The sequence below is a fragment of the Triticum aestivum genome, chromosome 4A, assembly GCF_018294505.1.
Source record: "Triticum aestivum cultivar Chinese Spring chromosome 4A, IWGSC CS RefSeq v2.1, whole genome shotgun sequence".
Lineage (NCBI taxonomy): Eukaryota > Viridiplantae > Streptophyta > Magnoliopsida > Poales > Poaceae > Triticum > Triticum aestivum.
The window spans coordinates 38,291,639-38,310,564 of record NC_057803.1 but is presented as its reverse complement, the minus strand read 5'-3'; the positions used below and the strand labels follow the sequence as shown (position 1 = coordinate 38,310,564).

The following is an 18,926-nucleotide window of genomic DNA, read 5'->3' as shown; positions in this document are numbered from 1 at the left end:
CTTGCCTCCGGGCACCACTACCTCCTTGCCCTCCGTGTTCTCCGTCTCGATTTGCATTATGAATAACACGAAGTTCAAAAGATGATCAACATTCATTCCTATTGTCCAAAGCCTCTATATTTACCACCCAAAGGCCACCTACTTACCCACCATCGACTCAAACTCTTTTTGTCTCTCACTGTCACTCATCTTCCACATCTCTGCTTTACCACCTCTCCATCACCATGAACCCTATCCCCAACCCCTTCCCCTAGGGCATTGGATGGAGGGCTTTGTTCCTTGGCTACTCGCTCAATGACCGAACCAAGCTCGAGAACAACATGGAAGTGTGCTCTAACTTCACCAGCACCGAGGACATGCACAAGGACGCATACGTGATGGTAAGGAAGGCGACGATGGAGGATTTGAAGATGGTGATTCCTGGCCCACTGATAGGCCCTATGTCAGTCGACATACTATGTTGGGCCATGGATCAGGCCGAGTCCGGCGGTGCTGGTCAGAGAGCAATATGGGCCAAGTACAAGGGGTACATGGCTCGTCAAGACTAGCGGGCCACATCGTTATGTATGAAGACGATGGTGGCGCCGAAGGATGACCATGATGCGGTGCATATGGTGGCCAGGGCGCCGACCCCAAGCGACCATGCAAGACCCATCGTTCTGGACGAAGACAATGATGAGGAGATTGTGGATGGTGTGGTGGATGCGGTGGTGGAAGACAACAAGAAGGATGTGCCCCCCCCCACTGCTCGAAGCGCCTCCAAGGTCGCAAGCGTCTAGGATAGGTGCTTGTAAGGTAGATTTCCCCCACTCCCCAACTCCCATGTACTAAAAAATCCACTGTATGAACCTAGAATCCATCGGTTATGTAACAAATTGAGTGCGCAAATTCGATCCTCCAACCCCCTTTCTATTCAATATTCTCATAACGCTTGAACCGAGTCTGGCAATCCAATCTAAACCGCGGATCGAATGCAGTAACACTCGAGTCGAGGGCTTACTGCCATTGTCGATGTACTGCCGGTGCACTGGTGAATATGGTGATCGACGCCTAGGATCGCCTTGCAGCTCCATCACCACGTTGCTCGTCGTCACCAGTGTCAGAGTGGGAAGAGGGGGAGAGAGTGGTGAGGGAAGGTGAGGATAATTATGCCGCCTCTTTGGGAAAGAACACGACTTCTCGAGAATGCCTCCTCACGTGCAGCCTCCGACGCCCACGTGCCATGAGTTGCATCGCTTAGGATTGGCTTTGAAAAAAGGTCGATTCGGCCATTCTCCTGGAGCCAGGCCCAGAGGTGCTTTAAGATTTGTGCAGACCAACTTATCAATGCGACCCACCCAACAAACAGGACAAATTCTTCCCCCATGGGCTTGATTGGGGTGGATGCGAGCTACCAAACACGTCCTTAGCGCTCGTGGGAGCCCCTATTTGGCACGATACTCGCTGGGAGAAAGGGCACAACTATGTCCCGCTCATTGCGAGCTGGAAGAAGCCCTTGCCCGCATACCGCCTCATAGATGGGCCACGTGGGTTGACGCTCGGGAGGAGTGGCACGCGTGAGTTCGATATCATGCAGATTAGTCTGTTTCCTTTTTTTTGTTCATGTTTTTAAAACATTTACTTACTTAAAAAAATCGTGAATATGACAAAAAAATGGTTAACCCATATTTTGAAAATGTTCAAAAACATATATTTGAATGAAACACGAATCATGCATTTGAAAAACAATACTAAACATGTATTAAAAAATGTACCATGTGTATGAACAAAGTAGACATCAAAACGTATGTTTGAAAAAAAATGTTAATGTAGCGTAAAAATTGTTAACATAGTATTTAAAAATGTCGATATCATTAAAAATCAACCTGTATTAGAAAATTATTTAAACGCATTCTAACAAAAGTTTGAAAACATGTGTTGGAAAAATGTTGAATATGTATTTGAAAAATGTTTTATGTGCATAAAAAATATTTCAGCTGTACGCAAAAACTGTGTAATGTGTATGAAAAAGGTAGACATAAAAACATATATTTTAAAAGATGCTTATTGTGTATTTCATAATGTTTAATGTTTATATACATAAAATTCAAGCGTACATGAAAAGTGCACAGCGTGTATGAAAACAAGTAGACATCAGAACATAAAATACCAAAAAATATTAATCCGCTAAAAAAACAACAAATGTTATTCATATTTTAGAAAAAATGTTAAACATGTATAAAAAAAGTTTCACAAGTACACAGACAGTGTCAGCGTGTATGAAAAAAAGGTAGACATCAGAACCAAAAAATATAAAAAATTGTTACTCATGTATTTAGAAATGTTAAAACATGAGTATTTTTTCAGATATATAGATTATGTACATTGTGTGTAAAAATTAGACATGTGTTGGAAAAAAGAAAAACCTACAACAACTTTAGAAAACCATGGGTAACAATAAAAATCATAGAAAATCAACAAAAAACGAGAAAGAAACACAAAAAGTTGAATAGAAAATCCCAATGAAAACTGGAAAAACACCGAAGAAAAGAGTTAGACATGAAAAAATTAAAGAAAAAATACAAATCATTACAACCGATATATAGCTCTTGCACTGGGAGGAGGTGCAACGCGCAACCCCCCACTACCCCAGAGCAATGCTCGATACGTAATACTCCCTCCGTTTCTAAATATTTGTCTTTCTAGACATTTCAAATAACTACTACATACGGATGTATGTAGACATATTTTAGAGTGTAGATTCACTCATTTTGCTCCGTATGTAGTCACTTGTTGAAATGTCTAGAAAAATAAGTATTTAGGAACGGAGGGAGTATATTTTATTTCTTCAACATGCAGTTCTACCTTGGGGGTTAGGATTGGACACTAGGGTAGGTAGGGGGCCACCCCCTAAAATTCAGGGGGGAGAGATAATTACGGGCGGCACTATGTCTCGCTTCACGCAAGACGTAGGGAACTCTCGCGTGAAGGCATGCGTAAGATTGGCCGGCCCAGGCGCACGGGAGCCACAGGCCTACAACCTTGTTTTTATTCTTCGCATTTTTTGCTTTCTTATTTCACTTTGTTTATACTTTCAAATATTCTAAAGAAATATATTACAAAAAAAACATTACATGATTTTTCAAAAGCATATTAACCAAGCGTTTGAAAAATGTAAATGTGTATATAGAAAAGGTTTCTCATGTTTTAGAAAAATGTTAATCAACCATTTGAAAATTTTTAAGTGTCTATAAAAAATATTGATCGTGTATTAAAAAATTGATCTCGTATTTAAAAACATTAAACATGTATTAGAAATAATGTGTTAGGTATATACCAAAAATATATAAGAAAAATTGTGCAAACAGAGAGAAAATGAAAATCCCGATTAAAAATGAGAAAGAAACAAACAAAAGAAAATAAAAAAATAAAAAATGAAAACCGAGAAAGAAGCAAAGAAAAAGAAACAAAAACAATGGAAAAGGAAGAAAAAAAATGAAAACATAGAAAGAAATGAAGAAAGCTGGCGGGAAAAACAAAAAAAGCAGAAAAATCAGTAGAAAAAACTGGCTCTTTTACCTTAAGTAAGTATGTTGACCCCTGTCGTTTTACCACGAACACCATGATGACTCAGTGGCTAGCATTGCTACCAATCATTTAGGAGACCTGGGTTCGATCCCTCGGTGCTAATGGCCGGGCATCTCGCATGAAGCGGCATATAGCTGGCCATCTCGCATGAAGCGGCATATACTACCTCCGTCTCATTTTACAAGTCCTACACGTATACCTAAGTTGTCAATTTTATCATCTTAATATAAACGCGTATATCTAGGTTGTCAATTTTATCACCTTAATATAAACTATACAACACAAAAATTATAGAGTTTGAAAATAAAACATCTGAAGTTTATATTGATATATTTCTTTGTAATATATGACTTATATTAGGTTGGTCAAATTGACGACCTAAGGGCACGCGCACGCCCTGTAAACTGAGAGAGAGGTAGTAGCTCCCGTGGATAATTAATTGGAACAATTACCTAGGTGTAGGACTTTCGCTTCTCCACCGCGGCCTTACGGGCCAAACCATGTGAGGGGCGCCCTGTTTTTTCAATTATGTATTTTCCTTTTTTTAAAAATATTTTAGGCTTTCAAAAAATTATTCGAATTCAAAAAATGTTCATGTTGAAAACAACATGTTTAAGTAATCATTAAATGTTCTGGTATTAAAAGAATTGTTATTTAAAAATGTTTGCATGTTCACTAAAATGTTCATGATTTTGAAAATATATATTTCGGGGATAAAAAAATGTTCAAGTTTTTGCAAAATTTTCATAAAATTTTAAAGTGTTATTCAAGTATTTATTTTCCTTTTAAAAAAATATTTCAGGCTTTAAAATTTTTATTCAAATTCAAAAAATGTTCATTTTGAAAACAACATGTTTAAGTAATCATTAAATATTCTGTTATTCAATAAAAATTGTTATTTAAAAAATGTTTGCATGTTCACTAAAATGTTCATGATTTTGGAAATATATATTTGGGGGATAAAAAATGTTCATGTTTTTGTGAAATTTTCATAAAATTGTAAAGTGTTCAGCAATTCAAAAAATGTCCATGAAGGTTGAATTTTTTAAAAAAATGCCAAAAAAATGTCCATGCATTAGAAAAGAATTTCATCAGTTAGAAATTATTTATCAACTTCAGAAAATGATCGTCAAAAGATTTCTTTTTCATGAATTTCAAATTGTCCCCCAGTTCCCAAAAAATGATCGTGATTCAAAATATGTTTGCAGATTCGAAAAAATGTTCACTATTTCTAAAATGTTCACTAATTTGAAGAAAATATTTGTGAATTAAAAAATCTTCACAATTTAAATACAATTTATGAATTTTAAAATTGTTCATTGTTTTCAAAAAATGTTCGCAATTTAAAGAAATTCATGAATTTTAGAAAAGTTCACAATTCAAAAAAACTTAATAAATTTAAAAAAATGTTCACAAAATTAAAAAATATTCATGATTAATTAAAATGCTCACGATTTGAAAAAAATAATGAAAAATGTAAAAGATAAGAAATTTTAAAGATAAAAGGAAAAACAAGCATGAAAAAACTATAAGAGGGAAGAAAAAGAAAAAGGAAACACCAAAATGAAAAAAAGGAGAGGAAAGATGTAAAATGAAAAATGCAGAAAGAACACACAAAGAAATAAAAGGCCGGTTTGGGAAGGTTCTAGAACCTTCCTAGAAATGGAAAGAGCTAATGGGTTGGACTAAATATATGTAGCGGTTGCGTGCCGCGGGGGAAGGGGGGGGGGTACGCGCTCGGTCGCGAAGTCGCGATCTATGCACCAAATAGGGTTGGCCAGCGCTCGTAGCAGGCGATACATATCAACTGTGTCGAAATCCCTGGTTAAGAATCCTTCTGCGGAAGTTTGTTTTAACTTTTAAGCTGTTTCACGGCGATAAGTGGTGCATCTCACATCACTTGTCGTCAGCAAAGAGTTTGATGCATCTTATAAAAAGCAAGGAGTTTTATGGGTTATCCACGTGTTTGGGAGGATAGGAGATCACCCTAGGGTGCTCTTTTCGTGAGTCCATTTTCTCTAACCAAATGTCTTGTGAACCGCGCCTAAACTATGAAGCATTTTCTCTATTGTGCTCCTCACATCGGGAACTTCAAAAATAGATCTCATGTTGAGGTTTAATGATTTTATTGACCCAACTTGTACCCCTCCCCTCCATTGTGGTACACCTATACTCTCCAGTGTAGTATACTTGTACTCCCCACAGTAGAGTATTTGTGCTCCCGGTGTGTAGTGCATTTTGTGCACGCAACACACCACACTCCATTGAACAAACCTTTGATGTTTCACGCAGCACATATGTACAACACCATGCAACATTCCTTTGACACGACGCACAACAACTTGTTCAACATCACACAACACAGCTTGTGGAGCACACCTATACTGCCCCAAACATCCCACCTATGTTCTACCATGTAGTACAAATACATATTTTAGGCAACACACATGAACCAGGGAAAAAACGGAGAAAAACAATTGTAGCCTCGCTCCTCATGTCGCATCTCTATCTGGTTAGGCTTGCTCGTGCTCCTCGAGCAGTGCCCCCATAGGGCACTCCCTGATTAGTTGCTCCCAAAACACTTGGGAGCCGGACCCGACCGGACAACAATTTCAAGTTTCAACCATATGTCCGTGCAATGAGTCCTATGCGTTCGTGTTTACTATTGCGGACAAACGCGGCAGGAGCAATCAAAAAGCACCCGGTGAAGGTAATTGGGTCAGCCATGTACACGGGCACTCCCTATTTTGGCAAGGTTCTAGAAGATTCTACTCCGATCCCCCCTTCAGTGTTTCCTCTACTATTCTTTTTTTCTTCTCAATGTATATTTTTTTCTTCTTTTTTCCCTTTTAATTTTATTTTATGTAAACTTGTGAATATATTATTGGATCGATTGGATCCTACTTCTTTCTCAGTGCCGATGCGGACGGTTTTGATGGAGTTGACAATGGATAGTTGCCACTTGGGTGCTCCTTTTAATTTCAACCAGCAATGCATGATAACGAAGCTCCTCTTTTCTACCTTCAAAAATAAGTTGCACGCACGGGAGGGCTAGAAAGGAAATATTGTCAACAACTTGCACATCTGGCCAAATGACCAACGCATAGAGTATATCTTCCAAACTTGCACATCCGGCCAAATGACCAACGCATACAGTATATCTGGCCAACAAGTTGCATGTCCGTCCAAATGACCAACACATGTAGCAACTTACTTGCTCGGTGATTAGCGCACCACTTGGCCAACAATCGATTAGTTGTTTCAACTGGCTGCAATATATGCTTATGGACTCTTGGATGGTGTACAATCGATGGTTGAGCGACTTCGTCCCATGATTTCGGATGAGTTTGTTGTGGTACGACTTGAAATTCTTGTGCTCATGGAACCAAGTATGAATATTGGCCCAAAAATGTTGCACCCTTTTGCTCCATGCCATGAATCGGATCAAATGCTAGTGGCCAACCACGCATCTCACGGTAATTCGTCCTCATTCATGTTGAAACTTTCTCCTCTACCACTCTTCTTTGGATTGACTGGCCATTCCTCTTGATCATGGTCTTCATTACTGTCCTACTCCGGCTTGGTGGGTATACGTGCCTGACTATTGGGTGTACGTGCGTGACTGGGTGTACGTGTCGGACCGGCTCTACGTGCCTGATTGTTGGGTGTGCACCTCCAACTCCGAGTCATCCAATTGCCGATCCTCGTGGCAGCCCCCGGCTCCATCGTGGACCATCTCAAACATTTGTTGTTCGCATCGTCATACAATGTCTCGCCCTATTAAGACACACCAACGAATAGAGAGGAGAACTGAGCTAATCTACGCTCGACATCCGCGACCGGACAAGCTACAGCGATGCCGACTCGGCAAAATGGATTAGCGCCGCGTTGACGTTGACACAATACGACACGTGCATGGTGGAGGAGGCCATGGGCTGCCGGTCGAACTGCTTGACGACATAGAAATAGGGAGGCTGACGGCAGCGGCAACTCACGTCCCAGACCTCGCTCGGCTCTTGCGCCCTCTCCCAGGCCCCGCCCGCCGTCCTTCTATTTGCCGCCCGCCCCGTCCTTTCCCTTGACTTCTAGCCAGGATCTTCCAAGCGGCCACCTTTTTCGGATCCTTCGCCTCCACTATCTCTAACAACTTTTCATACGGGGTCCATGCGGCGGCGGCGAAAATGATGAAGATTGGGGTAAAGAGCCGTGGGATGGTAGCTGAGAGGGCGAAGAGGGGGAGGAGGATTGTTGCCGCGGAAACAATGAGGACCGCTAAAATGCGTGGGCTTCACCTCGATTTTGGATGAACTAGGGGTGTTAGAGTCCTATGTGAAGGGTATCCGAATTCCTGCAAAGTCCCCTCGAGACACCTCGGTCCAAAAGTTTACGTCGATTTGAGGGTCCGCGTTCGAGATGCCCTCGCTCGTTCTATGGCCCTGTTTGGATCCTAGAGTTAGTGTTAGTTTGAGTTATTTTGGGCTCAAATAGCACAAAAGGATCCAAACAGGTGGGTTAGATTCGGTTAGTTGCCTCTAACCCATGTAAAAAAGTATCCTGGTGGAAAGGTGCTAGTGGCCCTAGTTTTCCCAGGGCCCACACAAAAAATAACTAAAAAAATCGCCCCCACACCAGATCCCTTCCTCCCTCACCAGATCCCACCCTCCCTCCCGCACCCTCTCGCGCGACTTTCCTCTCGTTCCCCACCGTGCCGCCGGCCCGGGCGCCGCGCTGCCCGCCCAAGCCGCGACCTCCTCCGGCCACCGCTCGTCCTCCTCCGGTCGCCGCTCGCCCTCCCCCGTCCGAAGCTCGCCCCGCTCCCGGTCGTCTCTCTCTCTCTCTCTCTCTCTCTCTCTCTCTCTCGTGCGCGGAGGCGGCGCATCTACCAGGGATCCAGCGAGAGGTGAGTCCGTCCGTTCCTTCTGTACTCGTGCTCTCCCTCCTCGTACGCGTCCGTCTGTGCAGCAAGTCAGCAAGAGTAGTCCATAGCTAGATTTATTGGCGGAACTTCTTGTTAGTTAGCTAGTGAGCAGCGGCGTGGCTGGATCTTTCTGATTAGTTAGCTAGTGAGCAACAAGTCAGCAAGAGTAGTCCATAGCTAGATTTGTTGGCGGAACTTCTGATTAGTTCAGAGCTAGATTTTTTACTGTTTTATGTTAACAACACTGGCAGTGATGGTTAAAAGAAAACCAATGATGCATTTTACATAAGAAAGAGAGTCGAATGTGAAGAACATTAACTGAATCAGAGTGTGAAGCTAATGAACTGACATTTTGAGAGTCGAATGTGAAGCTAATGAACCAACAGTAACTGGATCAGAACACCCTGTTCAGCCTCCTCTCTTGTTGCAGATGTTCTTGTGCAAATTAGAGCATTAAGAAACGAAGAGCTGATCTATATAGTGTGATCAACTCAATACTTCATCACTAAATAATATTTTGGTACAATTTCATTTTTGTTATGCACTAGCTGTTATAAATAATCAAAGTTAGAAATGTATCTCATAAATTAACATGGACAAGATTACTTATTCCAGAGAAGAGCACGACTGCGTGTGCGTTGTTGAGTTTGGCTTGCTTGTAGTACTTCCTGGATGCGCTACTGATTCTTCTCTTCTGGTGCAGGTAGTATAGCTTGGAGCAGAGCACCCGCGATGGACGGAGACGGCTTTGACATGTGGGGTTCGCAGCCGTCGGCAAGCGGCCCCGCTACCCATGCTGGTCTTGACCTCAACTCGCAAGCGCCGGCGTCGGAGGGGTTCCCGGGGCCTGGGCTCTACGGAGCCTTCCTCCAGAGCGACGATGATGAGCTTCTCCCTGGGCGCGTCAGAGGCTCCGGGCTCCCTCCCCATCGCCCACCCTACGCCCGGCGACTGAACTTCGGCGGCACCTCGTCGGCAGCAACCGGTCGCGGAGGAGGAAACGGTGGCGTGTTCCTCGACGGGTCATCGTCGGGGGCAGGCGGCGGTGTTCGGCAGCGCGCCAACTCGGCCGCCACGACCCCCAGCCGCCATAACCAACGCAGCAGGACGGCGTTCAGTGGCGGTGACGTTCGGTAGCGCGCCAACTCGGCCGCCGCGGCACCTAGCCGCCAGGCACTGAGGAGTGCCGTCCGTGTGCAAGCATCAGGCTCCGGCGGTCCCTTCGCCAATGGTGATGAAGAATTGGATGATGTTGTGGTGGATAAGAGTAAGAGGATTCCATACTTGAACAGACACAATGAAACCAGTTGTAATGTGCTTGCCGTTTGTGATTTCGACATGAGATTTACATTTGTGATGTCGGGATGGCTTGGGTCAGCACATGACATGAGAGTTTTCCAAGATGCCATAACTACTCATCATCAGAAAATTCCACATCCACCACCAGGTTTGCTACTTGAACTGTCTTCCAACATTTTTTATCCGATTACACTTGTGCATCTAAGTCTCATTGTGTGCTTTCCACAATATGTAGGGAAGTATTGTGTGATTGATGCGGGCTACCCAAACCGGCTGAGCTACCTTTCACCATACAGATGCATAAGATATCATGTGGAACAATGGCAAAACGGCCCGCCGCCACAAGGTATGAAAGAAACCTTCAACCATGCACATGCCAAAGTTAGGAATGTCGTTGAGCGATCCTTTGGAGTGTTGAAGATGAAATTTAGGATTTTATTGAACATGCCAAAATTTCCAGAGGACAAGCAAAGTAGAATTATTGTTGCTTGTATGGCTCTTCACAATTTCATTCGAGAGAGCAGAATTACGGATAGGGAATTTGATGCATGTGATGCGGATGAAAATTATAACCCAATGCCTAGTTCTTCTGCATCCGCATGGCCAGAAGACGAACCTCTTGTTGAAGATATCGACATGAATGACTTCCGTGATGAGTTAGCTCATGCTTTGTTTCATGGAGTGTAATTTTTTGTGTGAAGCTTGATTGACGATTTATATATTTAAGTGGGACATCTTATTTGTATGGACAAAATAAAATTTATCATGTTTTGGATCCTTGATTTATAAAGATCATTTATTTATGTCAACTGTGAACGGGAGGAGGCCACATAAGAGCCGGCCACACCAAATCCGGCAGGAAAAAGAGTCTGAAGGAGTCAAATGATTGAGAAAGTATATTTATTGTCAACCTAACCCTATCATCTAAACACCTTATTGGTTAAAGTTAGTTCAAAGTTAGAATCTAACTTTAACATATAGTAACCGAGTTAGAGTATTCAAACAGGGCCTATGCGGCGGAGAAGCGGGCCGCACTAGCGACGCAGCTGGCAACGTTATCGTCCTTATTACGAAAGTTAGCGGTAACAGTCCCCCGTACAACAAATGCAGCTCCCCCGTCAAGGCCCACTGTTGCTAATAAACTCCGGCAAGTGGGCGGCATCTCCGGCGGCCGTACCGAGAAAAACCCGAGGTCCTGTTCGCCAGTTTACGCGGCAGCTCGTCCCGTGGAGGCCGGTAGGTCAGTGAGGTCAGGTCAGCCATCACGCCGCGCACTGCCATCCAGGCCGGGTCCGCAAGCCCCAAAGCCCAGTCCGCCGGGTCCTCGTCCCCGCGCTGCACCGTCTTTTCGCCCTGCGCCAACTGCTGTGGCGCCGAGAGAGCGACACCGCACACGCCCCGCCCTACCACCTAGTAGTAGGCGGCAGGGCCGTGCAGGCTGGCGGCGACGCGGCACCTCTCTCCCTCCATGGCGAGCAATACGGGATGGCACTACCGTTCGGGCCGGGCGCTGGGCCCCCGCCTTATCGCCTCGTCCCGGATTCCTCCGGTACTGGAACGGGCCCGGGGCCCGCCCGAAAAGACGAACCTCGCCGCGCAGGCACAAAATCGCTCCTCGCCCCCACCCAAATCACCACGGAATCTCCCCTCCGCCTGCGCCCCCTGCCTTCTCCACCGCTATCTTCATTCACCGAAAGAAATACACGAGCGTTTTGGCCTTGGCGTTTGCCGAAATCGACTTTGATTAGGCCAACTCCACCGCGCGGCCCAAACGGACGTTCAGATTGGCTGGATTTTGTCTCTTTAGGGCGCTGATGGATTCGTCCGTGTTCGGCTTTGTCAGATGAGTCGTGCGTGCGCCCACCGCGTGGCCGCACCCCAAATCGTGTCCGGGATGGATGTGAATAAAAAAAATATAAAAACTAGAATGAAATAACTAAAAAAAGTAAATAAACACATTTAAAAATATATAAAACATATATAGGGGTCGGCCACAAAACGGCCCAGTTTCCACGGCCACTTAAAAGGCCTACTTTCATAATTAACATATAAAAACAAAATAAAAAACGCCTCCCGCGCGCTCCTGCCGCGCCCGTCGGTGCTGTGGCCGTTGCCGTCTTCACTGGCCACCGGTGTCGTCATCGTCGCTGACGAGGTCGATGTAGGCCGGCGGCGTCCACAGGTGGGCCGGCGGTGCGTGGTAGACGGGGGCGGGCTGGACGGCCGGAGGTGCCTGCACCACCTCCTCCCGTGGCGACGCCTCCCGCTCCGGTGACCGTGGCAGAGCGGGCACCAGTTCACGCCCACGTCGGCGGCCATCTCCGGAGCAGTGCAGGACCAACCCTACCCCTGGCCCAGCAGCTGCTAGAACGCGGCCGGCGGGTCCTCCTCCATCGCCTCCTCCGCGACGGCCGCCATCTACAGCTCCGGGAAGGCGACGTCCCCGACGACAGAGAGGGCCATGGTCTCCTCCAGGCCGTCCCACTACCGCTCGTCATGCGTGTTCATGGAGTCGTCCATGACATGCTGCAGGAGACGGGCCTCCTCCTCCGCTATCATGCGAGGAGGGGGAGGTGGTGACGGAGACGGGGAAGGCGACGGCATGGGCTTGACACCGCGCACCCGCCTACGCCCGCGCTCCTGGGGAGCAGGCGCTGCGCGCTCCTGTCGTGGCCGCCGCGGCCCCGTTGAGGTGCCGGCGAATAACGACGCGCGCCTGGTGTCGTGCTCGTCATGAAACCAGGTGTCCCAGAGCCCGGAGTCGGGAGCGTACCTGGGGTCATAGAAGAGGTCGTCGGGGAGGAGGCGGCGGCGACGCTCGATCTCCGTGTCGCGCGCACGGCCGCTCGTCGGGACCGGCGGGATCGGGACCCGGTCGGCGGAGAGATGACAGTTATTAGGGAGATGGACGTCGCTCCAGGGGAGCGGCGTCCTCGTCTCCCAATAACGGCGGCACACCGACGCACGGATGTAATGCCGGTCGTGCTCACTGGCGGACGTGGGCGCGATAGAGAAGGCGGGCGGCGCGGGGGCCCGGCGTGGTGGCGATGGCGACGCGGGCTCGCGGCGGCGTTCAGACGAGGAACCAGCCTCGCGGTCGTGTTTGCCTTTGCGGCCCATGGCTGCGGGCGGCCGGCCGGCGAGGTGTTGGCTAGGGTTTGGGACTGGGGCTGTCGGGTTTCGAGGAGGCCGCGGAATGGCGTGGGACAGTGTGGACGACGACCCGTCCACGCTTCCCACTTAAAGAAGGACGGCGACCGTCCGACGTGCGGATGACAGATGGGGCCGCCCGTTCGTGTGCATTGATGTGGACGGGTGGGAGGTAGGTGGCCGCCTGTCACGCGGCCCCGACGCGGACGAGGGGCGCGTCCGTTTGATGTCCGTCGCGACCCAAATCTGACGTAAGTTTGCGCTCGAAATGGGTCGGCCCGGACACAAAACAAACAAGATGAGTCCGGGCCGTCGCGCGCTGAGCCGTCTCCTTTGTCCATTTTATCCAAACGGACGGGGCCGGACATGATAGGATCGCACGGTGGAGTTGGCCATAGTTCGTACTAGTTGGCGGGAAAAAAAATGAATTCAAAGGAATATGCAATGCGGGCGATGACGACGACGACGGCTAATTACCATTGTTGTTAATTAATGCTCGATTGATGCCCACCCATCCAACGCAAGCGAGTTGGATTAGATAGATATTAGCGTCGGGTGGGTTGTGGTTGGGGTTGGGCTTGAGCAAGCAACAGCGCACCAACCATATCAAAAGCTAAGCATCACGCCGATCATCACGTCTGCTCCGGTGGCCCCCCCCACACACCCACTTACCCCACGGCTAAGCTAAGCTAAGCTAAGCATCCCGTCCCAAATAATAAAAACGGCTCGTGTTAGACCAAGCCTATCTTTTTCCTAATCAAATACGAGTAGTACGTACGTACCCCGTGCAACTTGATGTTACAAAATGAGATTTCTCGGAGATAGTGGCTGGATAATAAACCCAGTAAAGTAGTCTGGTAGGTGCAGTGGAGCAGCGCGACACGCCGCTGCCTGCGAATGTCTTGTCACGCCCGAGCAGATGACAAGATGATCGCGTAGTACGAGTCACCGCCGGGGCCAGTTCGGTACGCGTACGCTCGGCTCGGCTCCTAGATGGGAGCTAGGTCAACTTCGTTATCCGCGCTACACGATACTCCATGTCCATGGTGATAGGATGGGCCATGCACGACGTGGACAACCGACCGCCACGCGTTATACTCATCCATAGGAGTAGACCAGAGCGGCAGTAATTTCTTCTCTCTCTTTTACTTTTTTCTGGTGCTAGAACCGGGCGAGCGCGCGGCGGAGCACCTGGGCGAGGAGGCTGGGGGCGCTGAGGTGGGGGAGGTGGCCCTCCGTCGGCAGGGGCTCGATGGTGGTGCGCCCGCCGAGGTGGGCCCTGAGGTAGGCGGCGACGTTGGCCGGCACGGAGACGTCGCGGGTGGTCTGCACCACCACGCACGGCGCCTGCACCATGCCCAGCACGCCGCGGAGGTCCGTCTTGAACACGCTCTGGCAGACGTGCAGCGAGATGTCCGGCCGCATGTTGAACAGCGTCCGGCTGAACTCCTGCACCGCCGCCGGCACGTCCGCGCCCACCGCCAGCGGCGCGTACCCCTTGGCCCACGCCTCGTAGTTGGCCGACATCGCCTGGAACACCTGCTGGATCTCCTCCAGCTCGAACCCGCCGTGGTAGTCGCTGTCGTTCAAGAACCTGCTCGATCGATCGATCGATTGATTGATTACTCCGGTCGGTTAGTTCGCCGCGCGTCGCGTGCAACGGTGCAAGGAAACGAAAAACTATAATTGACCACCCACCTAGGCGAGGCGCCGATGAGGACGAGCTTGGCGAAGAGGTCGGGGCGGCGGATGGAGGCGAGGATGCCGATCATGGCGGAGACGGAGTGGCCGACGAAGGCGCAGCGCGGGATGCGGAGCGCGTCGAGGATGGCGAGCAGGTCGTCCACGTAAGCGTCCAGGTTGTTGTAGCGGCGGAAGTCGAAGTGGTCCGGGTTGACGCTGCCGGCGCAGACGAGGTCGTAGAGCACCACGCGGTGCTCGCGGATGAGGTACGGCAGCACGCGGCTCCACGCCGACTGGTCCGTGCCGAAGCCGTGCGACAGCACCACCACGCGCTCGCCGGTGCCCACCACCCGCACGTTCAGGATCTGCAGCAGCTTCGCCCCGCTCGGCGCGCCCCCCACCATCGCCTCGCCGGAGCTGGACGCCGGGGCCGGGCTGCTACCTCCGCTGCCGCCGCTGCTGGGGCTGAGGGGATGCGTGGACCGGAGCATGAGACGACTGCCTTGGGGCCTGGGTCGCACGGGCGGTGCCGCTCCTTATATACTACTGGCTGGCTGGCTAGCTAGCTAGCAAGCAGCGGAGGCCATGGCGTTCTTGGCTACCTCTCTCTCCCCTCCTCTGCTTTATTCCCCTCGCTTGCTCTGCTCCCCTCTGGATTTCTTTCCTGGTCTGGTTTGGTGTGGTGTGGGCGACGAGAGAGTTTTGTTTTGTTTCCGTTTTGGAGGTGTAGAATAGTGTGATGATGTGCCCAATTATCCACGCCGCACCGGATAAAAAGGAGAGGCACCTAATAATTCTAGCCGCTAGGTTTTGTTTTTTATTGATTTGGTTTTTTGTGCGCGTGACAGGCCCAGAGATGTCAATATGTCATTGTTACAAAATTACTTTGACCCGCTCTGTGGTGCCTAACATCACTGTCTTCTTTATTAGCTGCATATGGGGCAATCGTACAGTTTTGTAACACTGTAATTTTTTGGTACGGTACTAGATTAAGGGGAGTGGCGAGTATATTTTATTTTACCTTTTTTACTAGCTACTATGTTTTATTTTACCTATTAGTAATGCTAGCGCTTGTATTTTCTTTCTTCTCCAATTATAATTGTGGAAATGAAGGTACTTTTTAGCAGGGGTTGTAACCTCATTTTAAGTACAGAAAAAAAATCTTTAGTAAATCGATTTAATTCAGTTTTATTATTTAATTTAACCACAATAAAGTTCCTAAATTAGGCTTTGCACCATGATTACTGCCAAAAATACCAAATTGTATGTTTGAAATTTCCAATTTTAATATAAGCTAAATATAGTGCATTTTCAAATGACTTGGTACCTCCTCCCCCCCCCCACCCCCACGAGAAGGCCTTGACCATATGTTAAAATTCTCCAACCCTTGCAAGACCATCCTTATAAAAGCAGAAAATAACACACATGTTCTTGTGTATATCAACTTTGTCTTCCTTCTACACTTGTCGCCAGTGCGCTGTGAGCAATGCTCGATGCCGCATCTGGATTTGTGAAAGACAATCAAAGATAAGGTAGTGTTGTTGACGCAACGCCAGAGCAATTGCTTGTCGGGGCTAGAAGAAATCAGCGACAATGAACTGGACATTAGATCGCTCTCGCAGAGAAGAAGGTGGCAAAGGGGCTAGACAACAATTCATATCCGACCATATTGAATCGGTAAGGCCTTACGTCACCACCTTCACAATGAAGGTGAAGTTGGTCATGCATCACCAGACGTTAAAGGCCAGAAGATAAAAACAAGAACTATCACATCCACTCCGCGAGGACATCGTTCAAGACCATTTGGACGAAACTTAGAAAAAAAATAGGAACCAAGATTTTGCCTTGACTGAAGTTCCGACTCTCTACCAACATCAACCAGCACCCTCGGGACGAGGACATGATGGGAAGATGTTATTCCATGGCACTAATGATGTCATCGCCTCGCCACCAACGTCGAGCCACCTAAACTGAGTCCCACCTAGAGTTAGGGTGACCAAATACGACCAATCCCAAACTAGGGCTTCCCCCACCTCACATGTACCGGAAGGCACCCGGGGGCATGTGAAACCAGCGGTGCGGATTTACACGTTAGATCTAACGAGCGGGCCTTGAACGTCAGATATACTACAATCAAACTAGCTAGTTTGTATATTTTGGCTGTGTGCGGATTGTTAGTGCAAAATATATGGTTCCTTGTTGCAAACCTCAAAGGTCATGGTACAGTGAGATAATAAAATGAGCCCGTAGACTGAAAAAACATCTTGTGTCGTTCTCGCGAGCGGCGTTGGGCTAACCCTAGCCTCCAACCCACGGTCGCTTCCTCCAACCTCTCTTTCCCTCCCCGTCACGGGGCGAAGCCCGGTTGGCGTCAACGGCGCCAGGTTCCTCTTCCTCTCTTGGCATGTGGCAGCACCGCGAGATGTGGCGGCATAGCGGGGGCGTGGTGCTGGTGCGGGGTGGGGTGGGGTGGCGGCTGGGCTCTCGGTCGGGCGGTGGTGCGGGCGGGCGACCATCCCGTGGTGGTTGCATGGTGGGAGGCCAAGGCGTGGCGTCGGGTTGGGGGCTAGGGCATGGGCGGCACTGAGGGCGCAGATCCAGCGCGGATTTGGCCCTGCAGGGGCGACCACGACCACCGGCCGGGGGCGAGGCACTCGGCAGCCTCCTCTAGATTCCTAAAGGTGTGGATCCGTTGGGTTGTGGAAAGGGTCTTGGGCTGGGGCAAGTTCATCTTCACGTGATCCTTTCAGCCCATCGCGCGGTGGATGCGCCCATTGGTGAGGTAATCGCGGTGGCTTAGGCGGCCACGGTTGATGTTCGATAGCGGGGCACGGGTGGTGGTAGCTCCTCCCTTCTCCTAGATCTAGGCCAGCAGCGCGGACGGCTCGCACGATGAAGAAGGCAAGGAACTGGGGGGTCTGATCTCGCCGCGTGTGTCCTGGAGGCCTCATGGTGGCACGGTAGAACTGCCGATCGAAAGCTCCGTGCTTTGTCGCCGATGACAGCGACGCGCACGAGTGCCGCTCTCATCCTGAAGATGTCGTCGAGGTGCTCTTCTCCGAGTCAAGGTTCCAGGTGAGAACTCTTGTCTGTTTGGACTTGGCAGCTTTGACACTTGGCGTTGTTTTCCCTCCTAGGGGTGTTGTCATGCAGCTTAGGTGTTTTAGGGCGTTGTCGTGAAGCTTAGATGTTTTAGGGCATTGTGTGGCTTTGTACTCAGTCCATCCCGACTCTCTTTCGGTAGCCTAGTCGTGTCCTTGGTGATACGCTTATTCTAGGATCAACATTGTTTGAGGGCTACCCTGTTCTGCCATGTACTCTGGTTGATGGTTGCTTTATATATAAGAGGATCTCCAACAGGCACGCTAAAAGTTTTTTACAATGCCGAACTACTCAGTTGCTTCAGCAGGCGCCCAAAAAGCGCCAGTGTGCCGCTTCAGCAGGTGCGGTAAAATAGAGCACGACGCACAAACAACACATACAAGATGATCTCAAACATCCAAAATATGCAAATTTCACACAGACAAGATGATCTCAAACATCAATGAGAAACATAGCACAATTCAAAAAATGCAAAGTTCCCACAAACAAGATGATCACAACCAAGTTTATGACAAACAAGTTCACACAAACAAATTAAACATCAACAATCATTCCCCATCTTCTCCTCCTCATTTGCCTCCTCTTCTTCGTCCGTTTCTTCTTCTGATTCTCCATCCTCTTGTTTGTTCTCTCCTTCATTGGAAACTCGGGACGGTGTTTGCACTATCAACAAAGGCATCACGCGAAGGCATGTGAGGCACACCGGAAACTCCCATGCCACCCATGCCTCCCGTAGGTGCTCCCATGCCTCCCATGATAGACACAAAACTCATGTCTCTCATGGTAGCTCCCATAGAAGCTCCCATGCCTTCGATGCCATCCATGGAAGCTCCCATGCCTCCCATAGGTGCTTTCATGCCACCCATGGAAGCTCCCATGCCTCCCATGCACATCATTCTTTTTTGCATCAAGATTTGATCACGGCAAAGGTTGATGCACTCCTTTTGCCTCTCATCGAAGTTGGATGTGTCCATGAAGAACAAGTACTTCTACCATTCCAATAATCTTGCTTGCTCCTCCATGGCCAATTTGTTCTCCTTCAATGCCACTTTTCTCTCCTTGGCCGCCACCCTCCTATCCTCGGCCGCTGGATCTTGGCTCCTTGCCACCCTCCTCTCCTTGTTTGCTTCCTTTCTTGCCTTCATAATAGCCTCCATAGCACTCTTTATCTCTTCTTCTTCTTCTTCTTCTTCTTCTTCTTCTTCTT

The 18,926-nt window shown here is 48.5% G+C and overlaps 1 protein-coding gene across 1 annotated transcript; it reads right to left on the bottom strand.

Moving 5' to 3' along the window:
• Positions 1-13,647: 13,647 nt before the first annotated feature.
• Positions 13,648-15,385, bottom strand: LOC123084994 (strigolactone esterase D14). The gene is made up of 2 exons (XM_044506545.1): positions 14,633-15,385; positions 13,648-14,528 (listed from the first exon to the last, which is right to left on the bottom strand). The coding sequence occupies exons 1-2, from the start codon at positions 15,106-15,108 to the stop codon at positions 14,096-14,098; spliced, it is 909 nt and encodes a 302-aa protein (XP_044362480.1). The 5' UTR covers positions 15,109-15,385; the 3' UTR covers positions 13,648-14,095.
• Positions 15,386-18,926: the final 3,541 nt, after the last annotated feature.

Bases quoted from the DNA above. Each gene is read 5' to 3' on its own strand.
- LOC123084994 (XM_044506545.1), bottom strand. From the start codon at position 15,108: ATGCTCCGGTCCACGCATCCCCTCAGCCCCAGCAGCGGCGGCAGCGGA. The intron at 14,529-14,632 runs GTGGGTGGTCAA...TCGATCGAGCAG, and splicing joins CTCATCGGCGCCTCGCCTAG to GTTCTTGAACGACAGCGACT.